At 39.0% G+C, this 20392-nt stretch overlaps 4 protein-coding genes across 6 annotated transcripts; 2 read left to right on the top strand and 2 right to left on the bottom strand.

The window, feature by feature from the left end:
- Positions 1 to 762: 762 nt before the first annotated feature.
- cars2 (cysteinyl-tRNA synthetase 2, mitochondrial) lies at positions 763 to 5905 on the bottom strand. Of its 2 annotated transcripts, XM_003977589.3 has the most exons (16): positions 5623 to 5905; positions 5323 to 5541; positions 5199 to 5249; positions 4889 to 5006; positions 4738 to 4809; positions 4554 to 4659; positions 4389 to 4469; positions 3632 to 3758; positions 3324 to 3457; positions 3151 to 3218; positions 3001 to 3067; positions 2791 to 2929; positions 2591 to 2714; positions 1517 to 1615; positions 1017 to 1217; positions 763 to 924 (listed from the first exon to the last, which is right to left on the bottom strand). In XM_003977589.3, the coding sequence occupies exons 1-16, from the start codon at positions 5793 to 5795 to the stop codon at positions 838 to 840; spliced, it is 1866 nt and encodes a 621-aa protein (XP_003977638.2). In that variant the 5' UTR covers positions 5796 to 5905; the 3' UTR covers positions 763 to 837. The 2 variants fall into 2 exon arrangements, with proteins under 2 accessions (XP_003977638.2, XP_029696110.1); XM_029840250.1 differs by having other exon boundaries at positions 5323 to 5904.
- Positions 5906 to 5979: 74 nt separating this feature from the next.
- On the top strand, positions 5980 to 11342 carry atg3 (autophagy related 3). Of its 2 annotated transcripts, none has more exons than XM_011618777.2 (12): positions 5980 to 6221; positions 6452 to 6493; positions 6579 to 6628; positions 6961 to 7031; positions 7193 to 7300; positions 7786 to 7835; positions 7941 to 8025; positions 8098 to 8132; positions 8215 to 8367; positions 8968 to 9095; positions 9413 to 9481; positions 10001 to 11342. In XM_011618777.2, the coding sequence occupies exons 1-12, from the start codon at positions 6150 to 6152 to the stop codon at positions 10080 to 10082; spliced, it is 945 nt and encodes a 314-aa protein (XP_011617079.1). In that variant the 5' UTR covers positions 5980 to 6149; the 3' UTR covers positions 10083 to 11342. The 2 variants fall into 2 exon arrangements, with proteins under 2 accessions (XP_011617079.1, XP_003977632.1); XM_003977583.3 differs by having other exon boundaries at positions 5982 to 6221; positions 7783 to 7835.
- Positions 11343 to 11934: 592 nt separating this feature from the next.
- slc19a2 (solute carrier family 19 member 2) lies at positions 11935 to 17376 on the top strand. Its single transcript, XM_011618776.2, has 6 exons — positions 11935 to 12147; positions 13494 to 14054; positions 14233 to 14479; positions 14675 to 14867; positions 15654 to 15795; positions 15881 to 17376. The coding sequence occupies exons 1-6, from the start codon at positions 12025 to 12027 to the stop codon at positions 16100 to 16102; spliced, it is 1488 nt and encodes a 495-aa protein (XP_011617078.2). The 5' UTR covers positions 11935 to 12024; the 3' UTR covers positions 16103 to 17376.
- Positions 17377 to 17760: 384 nt separating this feature from the next.
- arl6ip6 (ADP-ribosylation factor-like 6 interacting protein 6) lies at positions 17761 to 20351 on the bottom strand. The gene is made up of 4 exons (XM_011618775.2): positions 19923 to 20351; positions 19161 to 19214; positions 18515 to 18647; positions 17761 to 18382 (listed from the first exon to the last, which is right to left on the bottom strand). Exons 1-4 carry the CDS (start codon positions 20176 to 20178, stop codon positions 18289 to 18291), a joined length of 537 nt encoding a protein of 178 aa, XP_011617077.2. The 5' UTR covers positions 20179 to 20351; the 3' UTR covers positions 17761 to 18288.
- Positions 20352 to 20392: the final 41 nt, after the last annotated feature.

The following is a 20392-nucleotide window of genomic DNA, read 5'->3' on the forward strand; positions in this document are numbered from 1 at the left end:
ATCATTCACATCTTGCTCTGTACACTGGTGAACAGTCATGGAGGAACAGGAAGAGGTCCCTCCCCAAACTGTTCCCACAAATTTAGGAGCATGCAATTGTCCAAAATGCCTTGATAGATGCCTTAAGAGTTCCTATAACGAGAATTAAGGTGATGAGCCCAAAATCCAACTCCTGAAAAACAACCCCACACCATAATCGCCCCCTTCCATCAAACTTTACACTGAGCACCATGACGTCAGACAACTACACGTTGTCACGTGTCATGTGATATATGATATTACCGTTTTCTTTAAGACAATACTAACAACAATGATTGCAATATAGAAACGTGTCTATATTGGAAAAATAATTTGATCCAAAATTAAGGAGGTAGAAATAGGGATTTGCATGGTATTAAGGGGGTAAAGTTCCACCGTTGGGGTGAGTGAAGAGGGGCTTTAATCAGCGCTCCCAACAACATATCAACTGTGACAGACTATAATTGGCAACTGTGATACTAAATGAAATGTGTACGCTTTTATTTGACAATTCTTGAAATTATGAAGGCCTACTTCACTGAAATGCAGTGTTGAACTGAGTCCGTCTTGGTGTAATGTTACATAAAGGCAAAGAACCTCTCTCTATACATCTAGAGGGTATTGAATGCTTTAAGGTTGTATGTTTCGTTGACATATGGATGAAAGCCAGCGTGGAAAGGTAACTGATAATCAGCCACTAAAGTTATTGCTATACTGAAATCAAGGTAAAACAGTAAAACTCACTCAGTAAATATATACATTTTAGAATTTATTTGCATTAAATCAGACATGCTGGGCACATCTGGCATTTAATCTGTCTTAGGTGGAACTCTCTTGATCTTTATCCTGAACTCTTTGGTTCTGTGGTCGACCAGTGATTTCCCAGGTTGAGGTGGCTCCTCTGTCCTGAAGTATGGCAATGACATAAACAAGTATATGAGCGGCAGGGTGTGACACTCAAAGCGTACACGTGGCCATTGTTTACAAAGCCCAAATACCTTTAATATAACACCCAGAGGTGCCAAGTCGTTTCTGAGGGTGTCACAAGCTGTGAGGAGGGGGATTCTCTCTGGGTACAGACCAGGTTTGGTGGCGGACTCGTGGCGTGCAAGGGCAAATGCCCGGACTTGGCTTCTAAAGCGTGCCAGCTGCTCTACAACTCCCTCCATACTTCCAGAATGACTCGATCCATTAGCCTCCTGCAGATACAGCACAACAGGAAGCAATGTTTACTTTCTGACAAATGCACAGAATCAAATGAACATGCATAAAACGTGAACTATATGCAGTTTAAAGTTCTGTGCACTGTAACTTAAATGGTAATTTAAAGGCAGTAAGGGATTTCTCAATAAAAAAATTGGTTATTTACCTGATATACTTTTGGAATGATCGAGTGAAACTTTCCTGTACTTTGCTTCCACTTCCTACTTAGTTTAAATGTATATTGATGCAAAACAAATGCAAGAAAATAAATTGAACACAACTCATAAACTCTAACCCTAGTATGAAGCAGCTCAATTCCAAACACATCCAAGACGTCCCTGATGTAAGTGACGATTGCTGCAAACACAGCTGGACTCCGCGCTCCTTCACCACTCTGGACACAGTGAAGACAGAGTTACTGTAAAACAATCCCCACGAACGGCTTTTTCAGACAATGAAAATAAACATTTCCCATAAAAAACGTAAAATAGTTAATAATCTAATGAGCTAATCTTATCCAATTTTAAGCATATTTTGCAATAAACAAGGTAAAAAACAACAATCTACAACAGAAAGTGAAGTATATTTACAGTTAAACAAACAATGCTCCCCCCCAAAACCAACTGAAATAAAATGTAACGATAATGAAGTCAATATTCTGAATTTAAATTAAGAAGTATTTCAAATCTGTGAGATTAAAGGGACATATTAAATTTGGAAGAGCCTGTGTCAATAAATCTGATGTGTAACACCACCATAACAAATCCAAATCCAATCTGAATAGCCTCATATCCTTGCTGGTCCAATTCATAATGCCGTGTTCCTCTTCAGGAATTACTGCCCATCTATACTCATCTATACTCAGTCCCATTAGATTATGACTCAGTCATTCCATAGAAGAGTTTAAACAGGAGCCCCTCAGCTTCTGCACCTCAGCACAGTAAAAGAACCAGTTAAGTATTGAAGCAATAACACAAACAATGGAGGAAGAGTCGACCTGCAGCAGTGGCTCACAGCCAGGTCAGCTGTAGCGTGTTCACAGCCGTCCTTCAAAGCTCACTAAGCTTTACTGCTCGGTGACCTGGCTGCCCTATTTTTGTAAAATCTCTCTTTGTGCTTGTGGATTGTAAATTGAATGCACACGTTCTTATCAATATTGAATCAACATCTGGCGAATCATCTGATAAAGACTTCAAACAGGAGTCGTTTCACCCAGTCTGTGATTATTTTGTTGACCACTTTCTGATTTCAGAAACTCCCTTTTAGCAATTCATTTAAATTGAAGAAAGAGCAACATCTTGTTGCAGCTCTCGAAACTGAGCGGTTAGCTTTAGCAAATGTGGAGGTTCAGATAGCCAGGCAGGGTTACCTTGGAAACGGGCTGGAGCTGTCGATTTCCGTGATGAACTAAACTCATCACAGCGCTGACAGCTCGTGCAGTGTCAAAATCTTCTGCCAGAGCTTTTAACACGCTGGACTTGGCTTCAGCCAACCTGAGGGGGACACCAGTTATCCCAGTAAGCTAAAGTACAGCGCAGACAGCAGACACGGACATTAGTGTGGCGGTACCTCTCCCACAGGAAGGCTTCCTGCACTGGGGCACACTGGAGCTGACCCTTCATGTAAGCTTGAGTATCATGGATGAAGCTGGAGATGGATTCCAGAGAACTCCGGGCCTCCAGCATGCTGCCGTCGCTGTAGTCAATAGCTGGGAAATAACAAAACATTCATAGTCTGTCAAGCCCCTTTCATTTTTAGGCCTTCTTCATTATCACCCACCTGATCTGTATTTGGTCAAAAGGCAAAACATCCGGAACTCATTGGCAGAGTAAGATTTCAGGAAATCCTGGCGGAACAGAAAAAAATGACAAATTTCAATTTAAAAAAAAAAAAAGTTAAGTCATGAGTTATTATCAAAACTGGTTTTACCTTGATGGTGATGTAATTCTTTAAAGACTTTGACATTTTCTCCACACTACCTTTCAGGTGTAAATGACCTGAAAAGTCAACAAAAAACTTCAGGTCTTATACAGAGCCACGCACCAAAATGTCAAAGTCTAAAATTGAAGGATTTTAGACTTAAATGAACTGCACAAAATCACCTGAATGGAGGAAGTAGTTGGCCCATTGTGCACACTGGTGATAGGCTTCACTCTGAGCAATCTCGTTCTCATGGTGAGGAAAGGCCAGGTCAATTCCTCCAGAGTGGATATCTAACTGACTTCCAAAGACTGTGCTGAAACCACCACAGAGGACAGATGGGAAAACAAACTAAACTATGAACCAAGCTTACATTTTTTTCTTTAAATGACCAGTATAGTAATAATAATATAATAACAATAATAACACTACTCCTACTACTACTACTACGAATAATAAAAAACTAAATGAAGCAGACAGACTCTCTAACCTGGCAATTGTGGAGCATTCAATGTGCCACCCCGGTCTTCCCCTGCCCCATGGCGATTCCCAGTATGGCTCACCAGCTTTGGATTTCTTCCACAAAGCAAAATCTCTTGCGTCTCGTTTATGTGATCCTTGTGCACAATCATGAGGTCGATATCAGTTATGAAGTGTGACACTCTACTATACACCAATGATTCAGATTTCCTTTATTTGTCCCACACGGGGAAATTTACAGCGCAACAGCAACAGCAAAAGAAAAAGTAAAATAAAATAATAAAATAAAATTTGGGGTAAGATATACAGAAAAAGGATGTATATATACAATAATCCAATGTGCATCTAAGGATATTTAAGTGTATTTGTTTTATACGGAGGCCTGAAGACCTGATAGAGAAATTGAAGTGAGAACTCAACTCAGCAGATGACAGTTAAGGTTTTGATGACTCTAAAAACTGTGACTTCCCTAAGGTGTCAGAGGTTAACTTAGAATTCACAGATACAGTACAGATTCTAATGTGAATAACTGCATTCTCTCAACTGAAAGTCTCAGTTCTTCTTTTAAAGTCAAAATTCTAAAAAACAAGTTGGGGTTCTCAATTTACAATCAAAATGGTGATGGTGTCGGAAGATTCTGTTAAAACGCAATTTTCGTTGTTGAGTAGTCTGCGTCACTAAATCAGACAATGATCGTACCACAGCAAATCAAAAACCATCTCTGAACCTTGGAACACATTTCAGTATTTTGACATTAGACAGCTCACCAGGTTCTGGTTGAGAATCAGCAGCCCCCCCGAATTTGCCATAGCGTTCGCCGATGGACTTAATGTCAAAATAGACATCACCTTCAAAAAAACGAGCGTCTGACAGTCACTCTGGTCCGACTGAAATCATTATTATTTTACCTTGTTACGCTCCAAAATACTCACCTTCTTGTGTGGTGTAAGCGTGTCCATTTTTTATGATCCTATCTATGAATGCGACTATCTGAGGCACATTCTCAGTCACCCGTAAATACACTGCAGGAGGGATAACCTGAAAAAGAACACATAATGTCAATTTTATAGAAGATTTACCAGTCAAGGTCTACTTATCAAATGTTTAATCACACACCTTTAATGACAACATGTCCCTCTTGAATTCCTCCTCATACATTGATGCGATCACGGTTGAACAGATATTTTCCTGCAGTAAAAACCATATATAAAATCCAAATAATTGAAAAAGAAGTACAACCATCCCTAGTTTTAATATGTGATTTTACCTCCCAACTTCTTTTGATGATTTTGTCATCAATGTCTGTAATGACCATTGCATGGATCACGGTGATTCCAAACAGTTTGCTCAAAATCCGCTGCACAATATCAAACCTGACGTATGAGCTGTCACGAGAGAAGTGTAACCAATTATGATCAGGCAAAAACTGATATACATATATCTAATACTTGTAAGTAAGATTTATAATAAGATGTCAAAATGTTCAAATGTCAAAATCGTATCTTATGATTGTAAATTGGTGTAATTCTGTGACTCATTGTGAAGAGTTCTTCCAGTTTTACACTGATTATATTTACCATGCGTGACCCAGGTGGGCGTGATCGTACACGGTGGGGCCACAGCTGTACCTGAGGGGGTTCACACAGTGTTATGGAGCATCTAGGAATATGTAGAGTTTATATTAGCAGGGATCACACATACCAGGTAGCTACACCCTCTCTTGCTAAAATGAGGGGCTCTTTTTGTTTAGTCAGACTGTTGAAAACCTTCAACCCCGTGTCGAACCCGCTGGGTTTCGTCCATTCCGTCCCCGAAATGTTGCTGCACGGTCCGGTGTGGACTGACCTAGCTGAACTAATGAGCCGGTGGAGGACTTTGGATTCTCTTAACACTAACCGCACTAAGGGGCTCCACATGGCGCTGTCGGTTTATCCAGTTTTGTTTAGGAATCACAAGTTACATAGTAAACAACATGTGGTAATTACTATAACTAGTCGATACCTCTCTGTTTTCATTGCTGTCGCCTCACATTTGAACCAGAGTGCATCAATGCATGAATGGTTCAAGCCGCTTACTTCCATGTTCGTCTTCTGGTTGCGTGCTCTCAAAATTATTTCAAAAGGCGTCTGTAAAAATGCTGAAACAACACACCGCAAACAAAAGATACAACGCATCAATTTTACGCAAAATGCGAATAGGTTTTAAATTTGTAATATCTTCCATTAATTGGGAAAATGAATTTTTAAACTACAACCACTCTTGTTCGGCGGACCGCAAAACCGGAAGTAAAGCCGGAAGCTAAACAACGTTTCACATATGGACATGAGATTCATCTTGGCGCGTAGCTCTTCTTTGTAAATTTAGCTGCACTTCTCGTGAGAGTTCGAACCCGGAAAGGTGCAAACGTATCATATGATGTGCTGTTGCTTAGTGTTTTTTCCTGAGTAGTTATGTCAAAATAATATGAATTGTAAAGAACGCGCTTTACAAGAACTTTGGTAGTGTATTCAGCAAAGAAACTATCGAAGATGCAGAACATGTTAAACATCGTGAAGGGAACGGCTCTTGGCGTGGCTGAATACCTCACTCCAGTGCTGAAGGTAAACTTACAGATGAGCTAGCTTGCTGAGAGATGTTGGCTACTCTTTCACATAACTGCATCGCCAGTGCTTTCTAGTAACATTCGCATCGGTGTGAGTGTTTGATATTGTTTAATGAAGTTACGGTGTTAATTAGCTTCTCTTTGCTGAAATATCGAACCCTCATTTGTTCCGTTGAAGATACGACGTTCTAGTTAGATTTGATAAGGAGTTCGATTTCCCCTTTACAGGAATCCAAATTTAAAGAGACTGGAGTCATTACTCCAGAGGAGGTGAGCGAATATACATTCAAGATTTAAAGAAATCAATAAATCTCTAGCCAGATATTTTGTAATCTATTTTCCCTGTTTCGGCCAGTTTGTAGCAGCTGGAGATTATCTGGTTCACCACTGCCCAACATGGAAATGGTGAGTGTTAGGAGCTCAATGACTTGGCTTTTTTACAATTATTAATTGAAATTATTAATGATAATTAGTACCCTTTGCTAACAATACTGATATGTATTATATTATGAGGTTCCTTCAATTGTTTGATAAATCATTTGTGAATCTGAAAGTATGAAACTACTGCAATAACCTTTTTCTGTCAGTTTTCACTTCTCTTATTGTGAATTTGGACTGGATTAAATATACATAGATGTTAGTTGAGATAGGATATTTGGCATCGATGTTCAATGTATGTTTATAGTGACAACATTTAACTCTAATATTTGACCTGATTTTTGATTTCATCCTCCCAGGGCTTCAGGAGAGGAGGTCAAAGTGAAGCCATATTTACCTGAGGATAAACAGTTTCTCTTGACACGCAATGGTGCGATATAGCTTTTGATCTCGTTTCACCCCAGCTCTGTGTCATCTAAAACAGAAAGTGTATCTGCACCACAGACTTCAGATTTCGCAACTTTGCATTTTGAAAACGTAGCATTCATGTTTTTCACCAGCCTTAGTCTTTGGGTATTTCATGTTTTTCAGTTCCTTGTTACAAACGTTGTAAACAAATGGAGTACTCAGATGAGCTGGAAGCCATCATAGAGGAGGATGATGGTGACGGGGGCTGGGTGGACACTTACCATAACTCGGGTAGGAAAAACTTCCCCATCCATTTGCTACATTTATGCTGAGCACCACCTCATGTCAGCTGCAGTAATAGTCAAACTATTATAGGATGTTATTCATAATAACTCTTAAATGTAAATACCAGTAAGTCATTTTATGTTTTAAAAATTGGTTTGTTTGTTTTTTATTGTAATATGTACAGTAATAATTGTTAAAAATAAGACGAAGATTTTTTGCGACCTCTTTCTCAAATATTCCATTTTTAGGATCTGATGTCTATTTTGGAACAGCAGTCTTAACGAAAAGTACTTTTTGTATTTTTTAACTTTTTTTGTACATTTATTATCAGAAACCTGAGTAAGTTAGTGTATTTTTTTTAAATCTTTGTGTGGAGATGTGATGTGAAAGTGAGACCAGTTGTTGTTTGATCAGATTAAAATCAGATAAGATACTAATAAATGGTTGTCATGGTGACATACAAATTCATTAATCTTGTCTTTCTGCAGCAGTTTTAGGAGTCACGGATGCTGTGCAGGATATTTCACTAGATAATAACAAGGTATGCTTACAATTGTCCAATTTTGGTTTAAATACAGGAAAAAAATGTAGCATAACACGCACTAAAGCATGAAAATGATGCCTCTAAAATGTGAATGTGTCTTAGGACAAGAATATGAATGCCACCTCTGCAACATGTGCTGATGAGGATGATGGAGACGACGATGATGGCGAAGCAGCAGATATGGAAGGTAGCGTACCGTTCTCACCTCACTGCCACTCCGGCCATATTGTCTCAGCTTCATGCTTCTGTCTCTTTTCAGAGTATGAGGAAAGTGGCCTTCTGGAAACAGATGAGGTAGGCAAAGCTCCTACTTAACGGCACTGTTGAGTGTTGGTTGCTGTCTCTTCTTCATATTACACTGTATTTGTCTGTGCAGGCAACCCTGGACACCAGTAAGATAAAGGAAAATAAAGCCAAAGTGGAGTGTGGGAACGAAGACGGCATTCTGCAGACAAGAACATACGACCTGTGCATCACCTACGATAAATACTACCAGACCCCTCGACTCTGGCTCTTTGGATATGATGAAGTACGTATTTGCTAAAAATTCTACTGCTTGTACTCATCATTTTAGTGTCAGAAAGTCATTCAAATTTGTTTAGAACCCAAAATTACATACATTGATTGTCTTAGAGGGATTAACAGTCAGGACAGTTGTGACACCTTTATAAATATTGTATGTGTGTATGTGTGTGTGTGTACACACACACATACAGTATATATATACACACACAAAGCTATGCAAAAAATACATTTTTTATTCCAGGATTCATCATGGTTATCATTTGTTAACTTGCTAAAATGAAAATACTTTGTCTTTGTTTTCAATGACACATTTAACTGCTAATATATGCGTAATTTGATCACTGCTGTCGTAATGATATTTTTTTTTATTCAAGTATTGTTGGAATGTGGCCAAAAGGATATTTGATTTGATTTTTCCAAGTTTGATTAATATGTTAATTGTGGAAATAAAGAACAAATCAACTGTGACAGTAATTGCAGCCGTGTTGCAATAAAAAAATATTTGGTATGTATTTCCTTCATGGATATGCAGCATTAAGATCAACAAACGATCCATCATTTGTAAACATGGTGCTGAGGACCTGAACCTATCGGGCTCTTTCAGGACAGGCAGCCTCTGACTGTGGAGCAGATGTATGAGGACATCAGCCAGGACCATGTGAAGAAGACCGTGACCATTGAAAACCACCCACACCTTCCCCCACCAGCCATGTGCTCGGTTCATCCCTGCAGGTGAGCTCTTCAGCCAGGAGCCTTCCCCACAATCAAAGCATGCATACAGCTGGAATTTAGAGTGCCTTCACCATTATCCTGTCACCTTTAACAATATAATAATTAGACCTACTTTTTCCACATACTCTCCTGATACAGTTTTTATTTTTACAAATGGCCATGATTCCAAAGCAGAAAAAAGCCGCCTTCCCATAACTTTTATTTCATTACCATTATTTAGGATTATTTTGCAGTGCTATTACATTATTATGTTCTATTGTTATGTTAATTATTTTGCAGAGCATTGGGTAAGACCTTTTTCTTAATGTTCTTTTCAGACATGCTGAAGTCATGAAGAAGATCATTGAGACTGTGGCTGAAGGGGGAGGCGAGTTGGGAGTGCATATGTATCCTTTTATGCTGGGAACATTCAGCTACTTCGCTTTTACACTTCTGATGACATGTTGGTTATTACCACATGTGTGTCTTCATCCTTCATGAGCCAGGAGCACATGACTTAAGTGCAAGCCTCTTGTTTTTGTCTCCTGTGCACCATAATTTAGTTCAGTTCACATTCTTTTTTTAGCCAATATTTCAGAATTTGTCCTCTAAAATAAGTCATTTCCTAAACACTTTCCCCTTCTCATAGGTTTTTATTGTAACATCTTCCTTTAATGTATACACGTACTGTCTGGAAAGGAATTGGATTGCATAATGCTAAATTGAAAACAGTTGTGCTAATTTTGACTGAACTAGTTTTAACGGCAATGCTATTGCAAGAAAATTCAATAAGTGTGTGACGGGTAGCTTCCGTGGTTCACTCTACACCCCATTAGCTTTTGTCACAAGACTGTGAAGAGCTTAGTCTGTGTCTCTTGTAAATGTTTCTCTCACTGCTCCATTTTCTCTTTAAGTGAAACCCTCAGGTATCTCCTGATTTTCCTCAAGTTTGTCCAGGCGGTCATTCCTACTATAGAATATGACTATACAAGACACTTCACCATGTAGCTTCACAAGGACGTGCTGCTTCTGCTGCTGTGCTCAGTGTAGAGCTGGTCTGGTTTTGTCTGGTTAAAACAGGTTTTTGTTGCTCTGAGACAACATCTTTATATGTTTTAGACTTCAAGTATGTTGGAAATATATAAACAAAAGAAAAATATTAAAGGAACAGTCCCATGTTTTGGAAAGAAAAAGAATATTTTCGAACATTTTGACAATTTTCCTGCTATGTTTGTATTTCAGTAATCAAAATGAATTCCCCCTTTTAAAGGTGAATCAGCGTGACAGTGCACGCAAGAATTCACCCCAAGAGTCGGACTGTTCCTCTGATGTTTGCCTGTAAGGATTCAGTTTGTAAGCTCTTGCAAAAGGTCTGGTTTTGATTTCAACGCCATCATTAAGGTTTGCCTCTTTCCATGCCGCTTCAAATGTTATATCAAAGTATCACCCCCAGCTATTGTAGGTAACAAGTTCACGCATCCTGTCAACAGTTTACTTTCATCTGATGAATGTAGGTCCAGTACTCACTCTTTTGCCTCCGTATTCGTCATCAGCACGTACAGTAATTTATTCAGCTTCAGAAAAGGAAATATTAAAATGAACTGCTATTATGATCAAACTTCTTTTTGGAAATATTGGCGATATGTTTTGTCGAATGTCATTCAAACATCTGTGAGACAGCAGCTGTTATTAACCGTGTCAAGCCTCTGCGGTGGTTATTGTTGCTTTAATTTTGCTGTAACGACCTGAGCTGAAGCTCGTTATTTTAACTCTCGATACCAGTTTGTCTTAATGCTTCATTCTGTGAATGTGTTCAAAGACAGGACCTGTATTCACCTCTCGGCATTTTTTTTTAGCATTGAGTTGTACCCTCTGCCATTCCTGTCATAACCTTGAGAGAATTTCTGGAGTTTTTTATTTTTAAAATGGCAATATTGTGTCTGTGAAGGTTGACTGTGACCTATTGGCCGCCTTTTCATGAAACAATTTATTTACATTTTGTTTGTCGAAATCTTCTGTCAGATATCCTTGTCTTTTCACAATACAAATAAAATAAAGACAAGGATAAATTATACGATAGTTGCAGTAAAATAATGTGGACAGAATTGGGTATCGGCTTCAGTAATCTTTTTTGTCTCTTGCTTGGGTTAAATATATAATCTGTACTACCTGTCGGTCCAGTCTCCAGATAGGAAATGCTCAGCTGTATTAAAACATTTTTAAGAGTACGCTGTACATACTAATAAATAAAAAATATTCCCGAAAGTATCATCCGAGTGTTTTTACAAAATATGAATTAAAACACTATTGTAACCTATTTAGTTAATTCTGACATATACTTGTAAAAATTGTTTTTCCGGTTTAGTAATGAGACCGGACGTGTGTATTTTACTGTGAAGGGGAGGATCGGAAGTAGAAGGGTATAAAATATTGGATTCATTGGTTATTAATAAAATAAAAAACAACATTGGCAAAAAGGAGTAGGCGCGCACAATTACACTGCTCAGTCGTGTAATATGTTTCTATATACAGCATACACCGTTTCATAATGAACAGTCACTTCCATATTTTTCTTTGCGATTGTATTTATTCTATTTTTTGCCGCCTGACAACAAATTGGGTGAAGCTCCTTTGGTCTTTCATGCTTGTTAGATCAACTGTCAAAGACTTTTGACTATATATACACACCCAACCTTTTAATCCTTTTTAAAAAAATCCTTTTTAAAATTTACTTTACTGTTGCGCAGTAAAGCAGCGATTTTTTTTAGTTGAGGAAAGAACTAAAAAAAAATAAAAATCTTTCTGTAGTTGTAGATCCGCTTTGAACCAGAAGGTGGGAGCAGTGCGCCTAAGTAGTCGCTGTGCAGTAAAGCAGCGAAGAAGACGCGGGTGTCATCATTAGTATGCCGTCAGTGCGCGCAGAGTGGAGGTCACGCTCTGTGAGCCCAATATGCAGGCACTGCATGCCACACTTTTGCTCTGCGTCCATGGCTTCTTTTTTAACCTCCGCCCGTCGGAGCCTTTCCTTACTGCCTACTTGATGGGACCAGACAAGAACCTGACCGAGACGCAGGTGAGTTAGCTGTGGCGGCTACAAGCTAACCGTGGATACAGTGATGACAAGTGAACACACGTTCGTTTATTTACTCTACTGTGACGTCAATGCTCGACGTAGGCCATTGTCATTTTGACATCATTTTTTTATACTCGATAAGTTTTCATATTACAAGTATTACGTATTACAAAAACTTTTTTAATATAGCTTTTGGCGTTTGAATTTGCACGCCTATTATTACAATATCAGCAAAACAAGCAGAGTAAAAACCAATATGACTGATTATCATGACGTTTTGAGTGAATACCTTTGGGTTGTAGAGGAAGCAAGAGCTTTTAATGATAATATATAACTCTACCTCTAATAAGCCAATGGCCAAATTTTGTGAGTGACAAGTGAGTGTTCCTTGGGGTTTATTTACAGTTCTTACAAGAATACAACACACCACAGCTGTATTGACTGTGTTTTTAATTAAAGCACAATGAATAGGTTGATCGTCATCTTTTTTTTTGGGGGGGTGGGGGGTAAAAAAGAAAAGAAAAGTGTGAGTGGCATTTTGTGACTCAACACTTCTGCTCTCTTTGTTGGGGTGAATAAATCAACAGGGAAATTTAATCAGACAGAAAAAAGCCCTATTGTGGAAAAGAAAATGTTGAAATCTTTGGATTTTCTGCCTAATCCTAAAATAATCACTTCCACCATGCTGGTCAAAGAAAGGACATGGCAAAGCCCCCCATTTGCCATGTCCTTCCCCCCCCCCCCCGCTATGGGGGAGTTTTATTTGGGTCAGTGTAGTTTTACATACTAAGTAAAATTTAGTAAAAATCATGAAAATGGAAGCAAAAATTATAATACATTTTACAACATCCAATATGGTGACCACTGTAAAAATACCAAAACAAAAATAGAATTATTTACAAAATGCATCAAATGGCAATATCCCATATGATGAAACTGAAATGGCATTCTTTCTGAACATGTTAAATTTGAGTTTTTTAATGACGAACTGATCGGTAGCACCTCACAGTCCAGTGTAAAAACAAGATTGAACATGTAGAATTAACATTGGTGTTTGTCTTGGTAAGCACAAATCCTACTCTACAGTACAAGCCTCATGACTGCTCCGTTGCCAGATTCCTGTCCAGATTCATTGACATACCCTTTCAGGAACCTCTTGGTTTCCAGAACAAATTTTAAGGTAGTTATTTTATACCAATGGAACCACCAGTAGAACCAGTTAAATGCAGAAAGGCTGCCATATTTCTCTCTGCTTCATTTTTTTGGTGAGGTTTTGTGAATGTTTTTTTCATGTCACTTTTGACTGTGAACAATTTTAATCAGAATTCTGTCACTGTTTTCTACAGGTGGTGAATGAAATCTATCCAGTATGGACCTATTCCTACTTGGCATTGCTCTTCCCCATCTTCCTGGCAACTGACTACCTCTGTTATAAACCAGTGTTAATCCTCCAGGCTACTAGTTTAGTAGTTACCTATTCTGTGCTTTTGACCAAGAAAAATCTTGTAGCCATGCAGCTTATGCAGTTTTTCTTTGGACTGGCTACAGCTTCAGAAGTAGCCTACTTCTCTTATATCTACAGTGTTGTGGAACCAGCCCAATACCAGCGTGTCACAAGTTACTGCCGCAGCATCACCCTGTTTGGGTCAGCCGCTGGATCACTGACCGGGCAGCTCCTGTTGTCCGTGGCAAAAGTAAAGCTGTTCCACCTCGTCACAATCACGCTGGCCTCTGCTGTCGTGGCCTTTTTGGCTCCTTGGTTTCTCCCGATGCCTAGGAGGAGTCTGTTCTTCCACAAGATTCCGGCTACAATTGACAGTAAACCACGGTGTAATAGCGCAACGCTGTTGCAGACCAGTGCCGAGTTAGAGAGCAGGGTCCCTCTGACTGGCCACAACACCACTACAGTGAGTACTGTTTTGTTGGAGACTTTAAATTAGTCACTCCTGTCTGTCACTGAAAGCTTTAATGTCGATACACTGGAGCAGACTCAGAAATTTAGAATATGAAATTATAGATTTTTATTTCTCGCCAGATGTGACAGATGTTCAAAAAGCGTTGTTAACAGCGCAGTTCTCCGTGCAGATATCACCGGTCAAGGACGGCGAGAATAACCGGACTGGTCTCGTGGATGTGATGCGGATGTTCTTCAGCGACTTTGTGCAATGCTACAGATGTCGCACTCTGCTGTCCTGGTCACTGTGGTGGGCATTAGCTACCTGCGGCTATTTCCAAGTCATCAATTATACTCAGGCACTGTGGGAGAAGGTTCGGCCGTCCCGTGACTATGAAATCTACAATGGTTACGTAGAGACACTCTCAACACTGCTAGGTAAGGGTTCTTCACAGTTATGATAATCTACCTTTAGGAGAAAGGAAGGGAGGAATAATATTACATTTGGCAGACTAATATTCATATATTTGATATATCGGTGATAGCTGGGCCTGTGGAGTACCTACACAGACGTACCAGTCTGATTTCCTGAAGCGTCATGACTGATCAGTTATGTGTTTTGCTTTCCTACAGGTGCTCTGGCAGCCCTGCTGGTGGGTTACGTACCTGTGCGTTGGGATCTGTGGGGGGAACTGGCCTTGTGCTCCCTGTCCATGCTGATGGCGGCCTGTGTGTTCATCATGGACACATTGAGGAACATCTGGCTGTGTTACAGCTCGTACGTTGTCTTCAGAACTACGTACATGCTGCTTATAACTGTGGCCACGTAAGTGCAGACACTTCTTCTTACTTAATCAACGTTTAATGGGAGCGTTATGACTTGTGTTAAAGACAAATGTTTATCTTGAACACCCTTTACAGCCATTGTCATAACCTAGAAATGTAGCTTGGGCAATGAGTTTAAACATCAACAGTTTTTGTTATCAACAACCCCACATCGAGGACTGATATATTATGTTACTTTTGTTTAAACAAACCCAACTGTGGATGACGGGGATGGAATTCCTTTCCCAGTTTGTGACTGTTTCCTGGTGTGAAACAACGCACAAACCCCCTTCAGAACCCAAGAAAAAAGCAGAAGTTTAGATTAACAGTAGGGCTGTCAAGACGAATCAGAAAACCAGTATCACAGGATGGTGAGGAGCTTTCATATTTAGACTGTTTGCACTGCTGGCAGCCATCCGCTCATCAGGAAGGAAATATTCACAGTTGCAGAGACACAGCATTGAGAGCAGCCTTGGGTTTACGGTGTTGCACAATGATATTTTCGACACGCAGATTGCAGCCGCTGTGTGGGAGTAGTTTCTTTTCGTTTGTCCCTCGCAATGTCAGGCCACTAATGCTACTTCTTTGTCAAAGAAAGGTCACGCGACTCAGCAGTTTACTCATGTTGTACACCAGCATGAGTAACCCTTTCCCCTGACAATGCACTCCTTTTCATTATGAGACTGGCTCCTGTGTGCATTTTGAATTTCCTGATAAAGCAAGCAGCTGCAGCGCAGATCCCAAGCTTCTGCTTACATGTCATGCTTATTTTTCTCTGATCTATCAGGTTTCAGATTGCAGCCAGTCTCAGTATGCGACGCTACGCCTTGGTGTTTGGAGTGAACACCTTCATGGCTCTGCTGCTTCAGTCTCTGATCACCCTGGTGGTGGTGGACTCAGCTGGACTTGGCCTTGAAGTCTTCACTCAGGTCCGGAGGTGATATCCTGTGTTATTTTAGTGTATTTCACCTCTCACCTCTGACTGATGGTCATCTTGTACATTTTTTCCCTCAGTTCTTCATCTACGGTGGATACTTTGCCATCATATCTTTAGTCTTCTGCATCGCTGGGCTTTGCAAAGTGCTCTCCAGAAAGCACTTTGTGCAAGAGGCCACAGAAAACAATCCAGCAGAGGTGGGGACAGACCCTCCTCCGATCGATGGCTTAGATTCCTACTTGCAGATTAGCACCGCAAATGTTAACGTGACTGGTACTTTTCCTGCACAAGAGAGATGAACTAAGGATCCCCCGGTCAAATTTCCTCAGCATCTGATAATCATTTAGTAGAATTTATGCTTATTGAAACAAATTTTGACAGACACGAAACAGGTACAATGGTGAAATTGGCTAATGGCGCACATCTGCCCTAGTATTATTTTGGTACAGAAAGTCCTCACCCTTACATATACTGAATATGACTGGAGCATAGATGTGCTTGGAGATACAGATTCATGCACTGTAGCTTGACAACATCAATGCCTTACACATAAATGAACACTTGATCTAACAGCAGAAATATAGCACTTTGCAGTATTAATACTGCAAAATGCTATATTACAATTTACACTATACACAATGTTTTTTTTTAATCTAACACGAGTATATTTGTAGTATATGAATTTGTTCTCTTTTCATAAAAATGATTTTTAGTTGTAATACACATTACAAGTAGAAAACTTATCATAATGGAGGGGTATCCTGTTGATCTGTATTTTCTGTTGTAGAGTTTTGAACTGTTAAATCTTGAGATTTTACACTAAACACATGGGGAGTGATGCTGTCTGTGCCTTTGAAGGTCAAAAAACATAAGTATTTTTAAGGAAGACCAAAAATATATCCAGTTTATCCAGCTCGTCATTCAGTACCTTTATGTGTGCACTGTAGAGGCAATTCATGGAATGCACTTGATTTTAGTTCTGCTGTCTAAGTGAAGCCCTTTAAAAAGAATCATTTTCCAGTCTTAAAAACATCTTGTAAACTCTGCTGTAACTCTGCCGAGTTAAGGTTGAAAATACATGTCTCTGTGAACAAATATAGCTGCTTTATAAAACCGTAAATGTTAATATATGCACATAACTTCTTCCAAAATACATTAGATAAATAAGTTATGCTGGAAATCTACAGTCAGGGCCACAGGGATTTGGCAATCTCTGCACACACAGTCGGAATAAAAATGAAACGCACACCCGATATAGTTGCGTAGAGGTGGAAATCGTGCTCTTGTGAACCTGATTGTGTTGAGAATGGGATTGTTATTGGGCTAAATGAAGTGATCCACTGTGTTAACAGTGGACAAGGTTGTAAAATTAGATGATTGCTGATTATCACCTGTTGTCCTCGTCACACTGTATCTGACTCGGTATGAATGTGCTCTTATTTCCACTGAAAAATGTGCACTTATTTTATATTGAGGAATATATTGATTGTAAGGTTTGTTGAAAAACAGTGTGACTGTTATGAAAGTTTCAAAAGTATGTATTTTTTTATGCCATTTTTGTAAAAAAAAAAAAGACTGTAGGTCTACTTATTGTAATGTTTGTTTAAATAAAGACCAACCACACTAAAACCAATCACAGCGTCCTTTTTCCCCCCAAAAATAGCTTCTTAGCTTATTTGTAGCATGTACATATCAGCACATCTTAAAGTAAATGCTGTGGGAAACATCCTGTATTCATTAGAACTGTATATACATGTAATGGGAGTGCTGATGTGTTCTAAGGACAGTAGTATCTGAAGATCTTTGATATTAAAACGGCAAAACCCAGAATGATTCTGGTTTTCAGAATACGTAAATACAGTATTTAAAAACCGTGGAACAGAAACTCATGCATCACACATTCCCAGTTGTGATATTTCTTATAACAGTTGTCCTGAAATAACTACAACTACACTAATGGGTTTGTGACATTGTCGAGCTTTTATCTTAAAAAACTGATGACAGTTCATGCATTTCATTACATCACAGTGATGGTTTTAAAATTTAAAGTTAAGACTCAAACATCTCAGAATTCCAGCTTTAAAAAAATCTGTTGAAACCAAATTAGTGCCTTTAATTTGATGCGTAGTCTGACTATAATGGACAACGTAAAGACAGTACACTCTGCAGATTTCCTGTCAACTGTACCTCAACATATTGAGGATGCACATGGGCACAAAATCATCTTACAAGTGAAATAGCTTAACCCTTCTATAACATTCTCTGGGCAGCATTCTTGCAGCAAGTTGACAAGGTAAACATCATATACACTGGTTTCCATTGAATGCAGTGTACAGTTGAAGCAACTAGTTGTGATGGTGCTACTTGCTTGTACTTTATACTATCAATATGTCTCATTGTGTAAACTGTCATGGCAAGTATTACAGCAATAATAATAGATAGAAACTGTCTGCCTGCTCACTCCAAATAAACTAAGTACTGGGTGTCAGGTAAGGCTCCAGATCACAGTGAGGAAGCCAATGATGCCATTCAGGACAGCAACACCCAGGTCCAAGTAGGAGTCACGCAAAGATGCTTCTCTATAGGAAACACACACAACATCCAAATGAGTTAAGTTATTGACTAAGGCATCATGAGCTAGAGGCTTAGAGAAGTGTCGAATAATATTTTATATATGTATTATAAGGATATGTTGATGCATGTTGGCATACCCGCATTTGGCCTGTGTCATTGAGAGAGCAAGCCCAGCAGATCCTTCACGAGAGTCAATGCAAGTGAGAGTCCAGCAAAAAACACCACAGATGCCTCCTATGGACACTGACAGAACCAGGATACTCCAGAAACCTGAGCACACAAGTGTGTTCACCATTACAGGAGACAAGGAACTCAACTGAATGCAATCATTTTTGCCAAACATGATTTCAATTTGTGTATGTCACCCTCATAAGGACAGAAAAGTATTTCCTCTAAAGTTCAATTTCATTTTAATGATTTTCCTGTTGGTAAAATATTGAAAAAGTTGTGCAAAATTTATGACATGTTTATTTTACATTTTAATTAAAGCTTGCAGCCGTGGGCAAAATTATTAAAAATTTAAAATTAAGACAGGCTTCTTTGTTAATTCCTGTATGAAACAGAAGTATTTATGGCTACATAGTACAGTGTTAATCCTCCTTGAGAGGTCAGTAGATACATAAAATAATTCAAAATTAAATTTTTCATGTATGCATATTTTTATGGAACAATGACATGATAAATAATATTCCAGCAATTAAGCTGTTTTAGAGTTACTTGTGCTTTTATCTAGGAGGTTTTTGATGTAGGTCTTAACATGTAGAACTCTCTAATTATATTTACCCAGAATCCTTTGCTGTGTCCCATCTTGTCCTCTCACTGTCTCTGCCCGCAGCTCTTGAAATACAAAAAGGGATAAATCAGAAAGAGTATGCAAAATTAATATGTCTAATCTGAGACTAAGTGGAATTAGCCACTTTATAAAACCATAAATGTTAATACAAGCACATGACGTCTTTCCAAAATAAATGAGATAAATATATGTTAGTCGGGTCCACAATTTGGAAATTGTGCTCTTGTGAACCTGATAAGGTTGGAGGATGGGACATATTAAAACAACCACGTCATCCATATTTAGATTTTTCAAAGACTAAGCAAAGTTTGTTATCAGCAACATCACTTATTTGAACGTTATAAAGTGTAAACTGTCTACCACTGTATGCTTCTTGACCCAAAATGATAGTATGACAGATACAATTTTGGGATATTTTATGGAGATTGTCAGAGTGACAAACACACACAAAAAATTCACTCTTTGAAGCATAAATGTCCACGCTTGAAGAAGTAATCATTATTATATATATATATATATATATATATATATATATATATATATATATATATATATATATATATATATATATATATATACAAGTATCATTATGGTTCATTTTCCTTTGAGAGAGGAAAAAGTCACGGATAATTAATTTCCAATCAAGCACTTAGGCTGTCTAATGTTATCAAATAAATGTAGTCCAGTGAAACGACAGTATTCTGAAATGTAAGTAAGTACCTCGAAACTGTACTGTACGAACACGCGCATACCTTTAATTATGGGGTAGACGAGCGCGCAAAAACACCCAATAGCCATCATAGCCGCGACCGAACCCAGCACTGATATTCCCACGGACCACCACAGTCTGGGTCCTGTTCTGGTTCTGAGCTGCAAGGCCACGGGCTCCAGCGGTCTTTGGTCCGGGTTCTGGCCGGAGACCTCGGGATCCTTCGGCTCCGGTTCATCCTCTGAAGAATACGATCGTCTGAAACTTAAAACGTGCCTCGTTGTTGCACCCCTCGGCATTGTCGTGCACTTTATCTTATGTGCGTATGGCTTTTTGGTCTATTCCGTCAATGTTAACAGATGGTTTCAGTCATCGCTGCACTAATATTTCTAAACGGCCACCGAATGACCAACCAGGAAGTGCTGCACTTTCCTCGGGAAACTTTCCCAAATTGCACTTCCGCAAACAAACACTCTCCCTCGGGCTGTTCCGTCACTCCTGTCAAATCAGAAC

The sequence above is a fragment of the Takifugu rubripes genome, chromosome 8 (assembly GCF_901000725.2).
Source record: "Takifugu rubripes chromosome 8, fTakRub1.2, whole genome shotgun sequence".
Classification (NCBI taxonomy): Eukaryota; Metazoa; Chordata; class Actinopteri; order Tetraodontiformes; family Tetraodontidae; genus Takifugu; species Takifugu rubripes.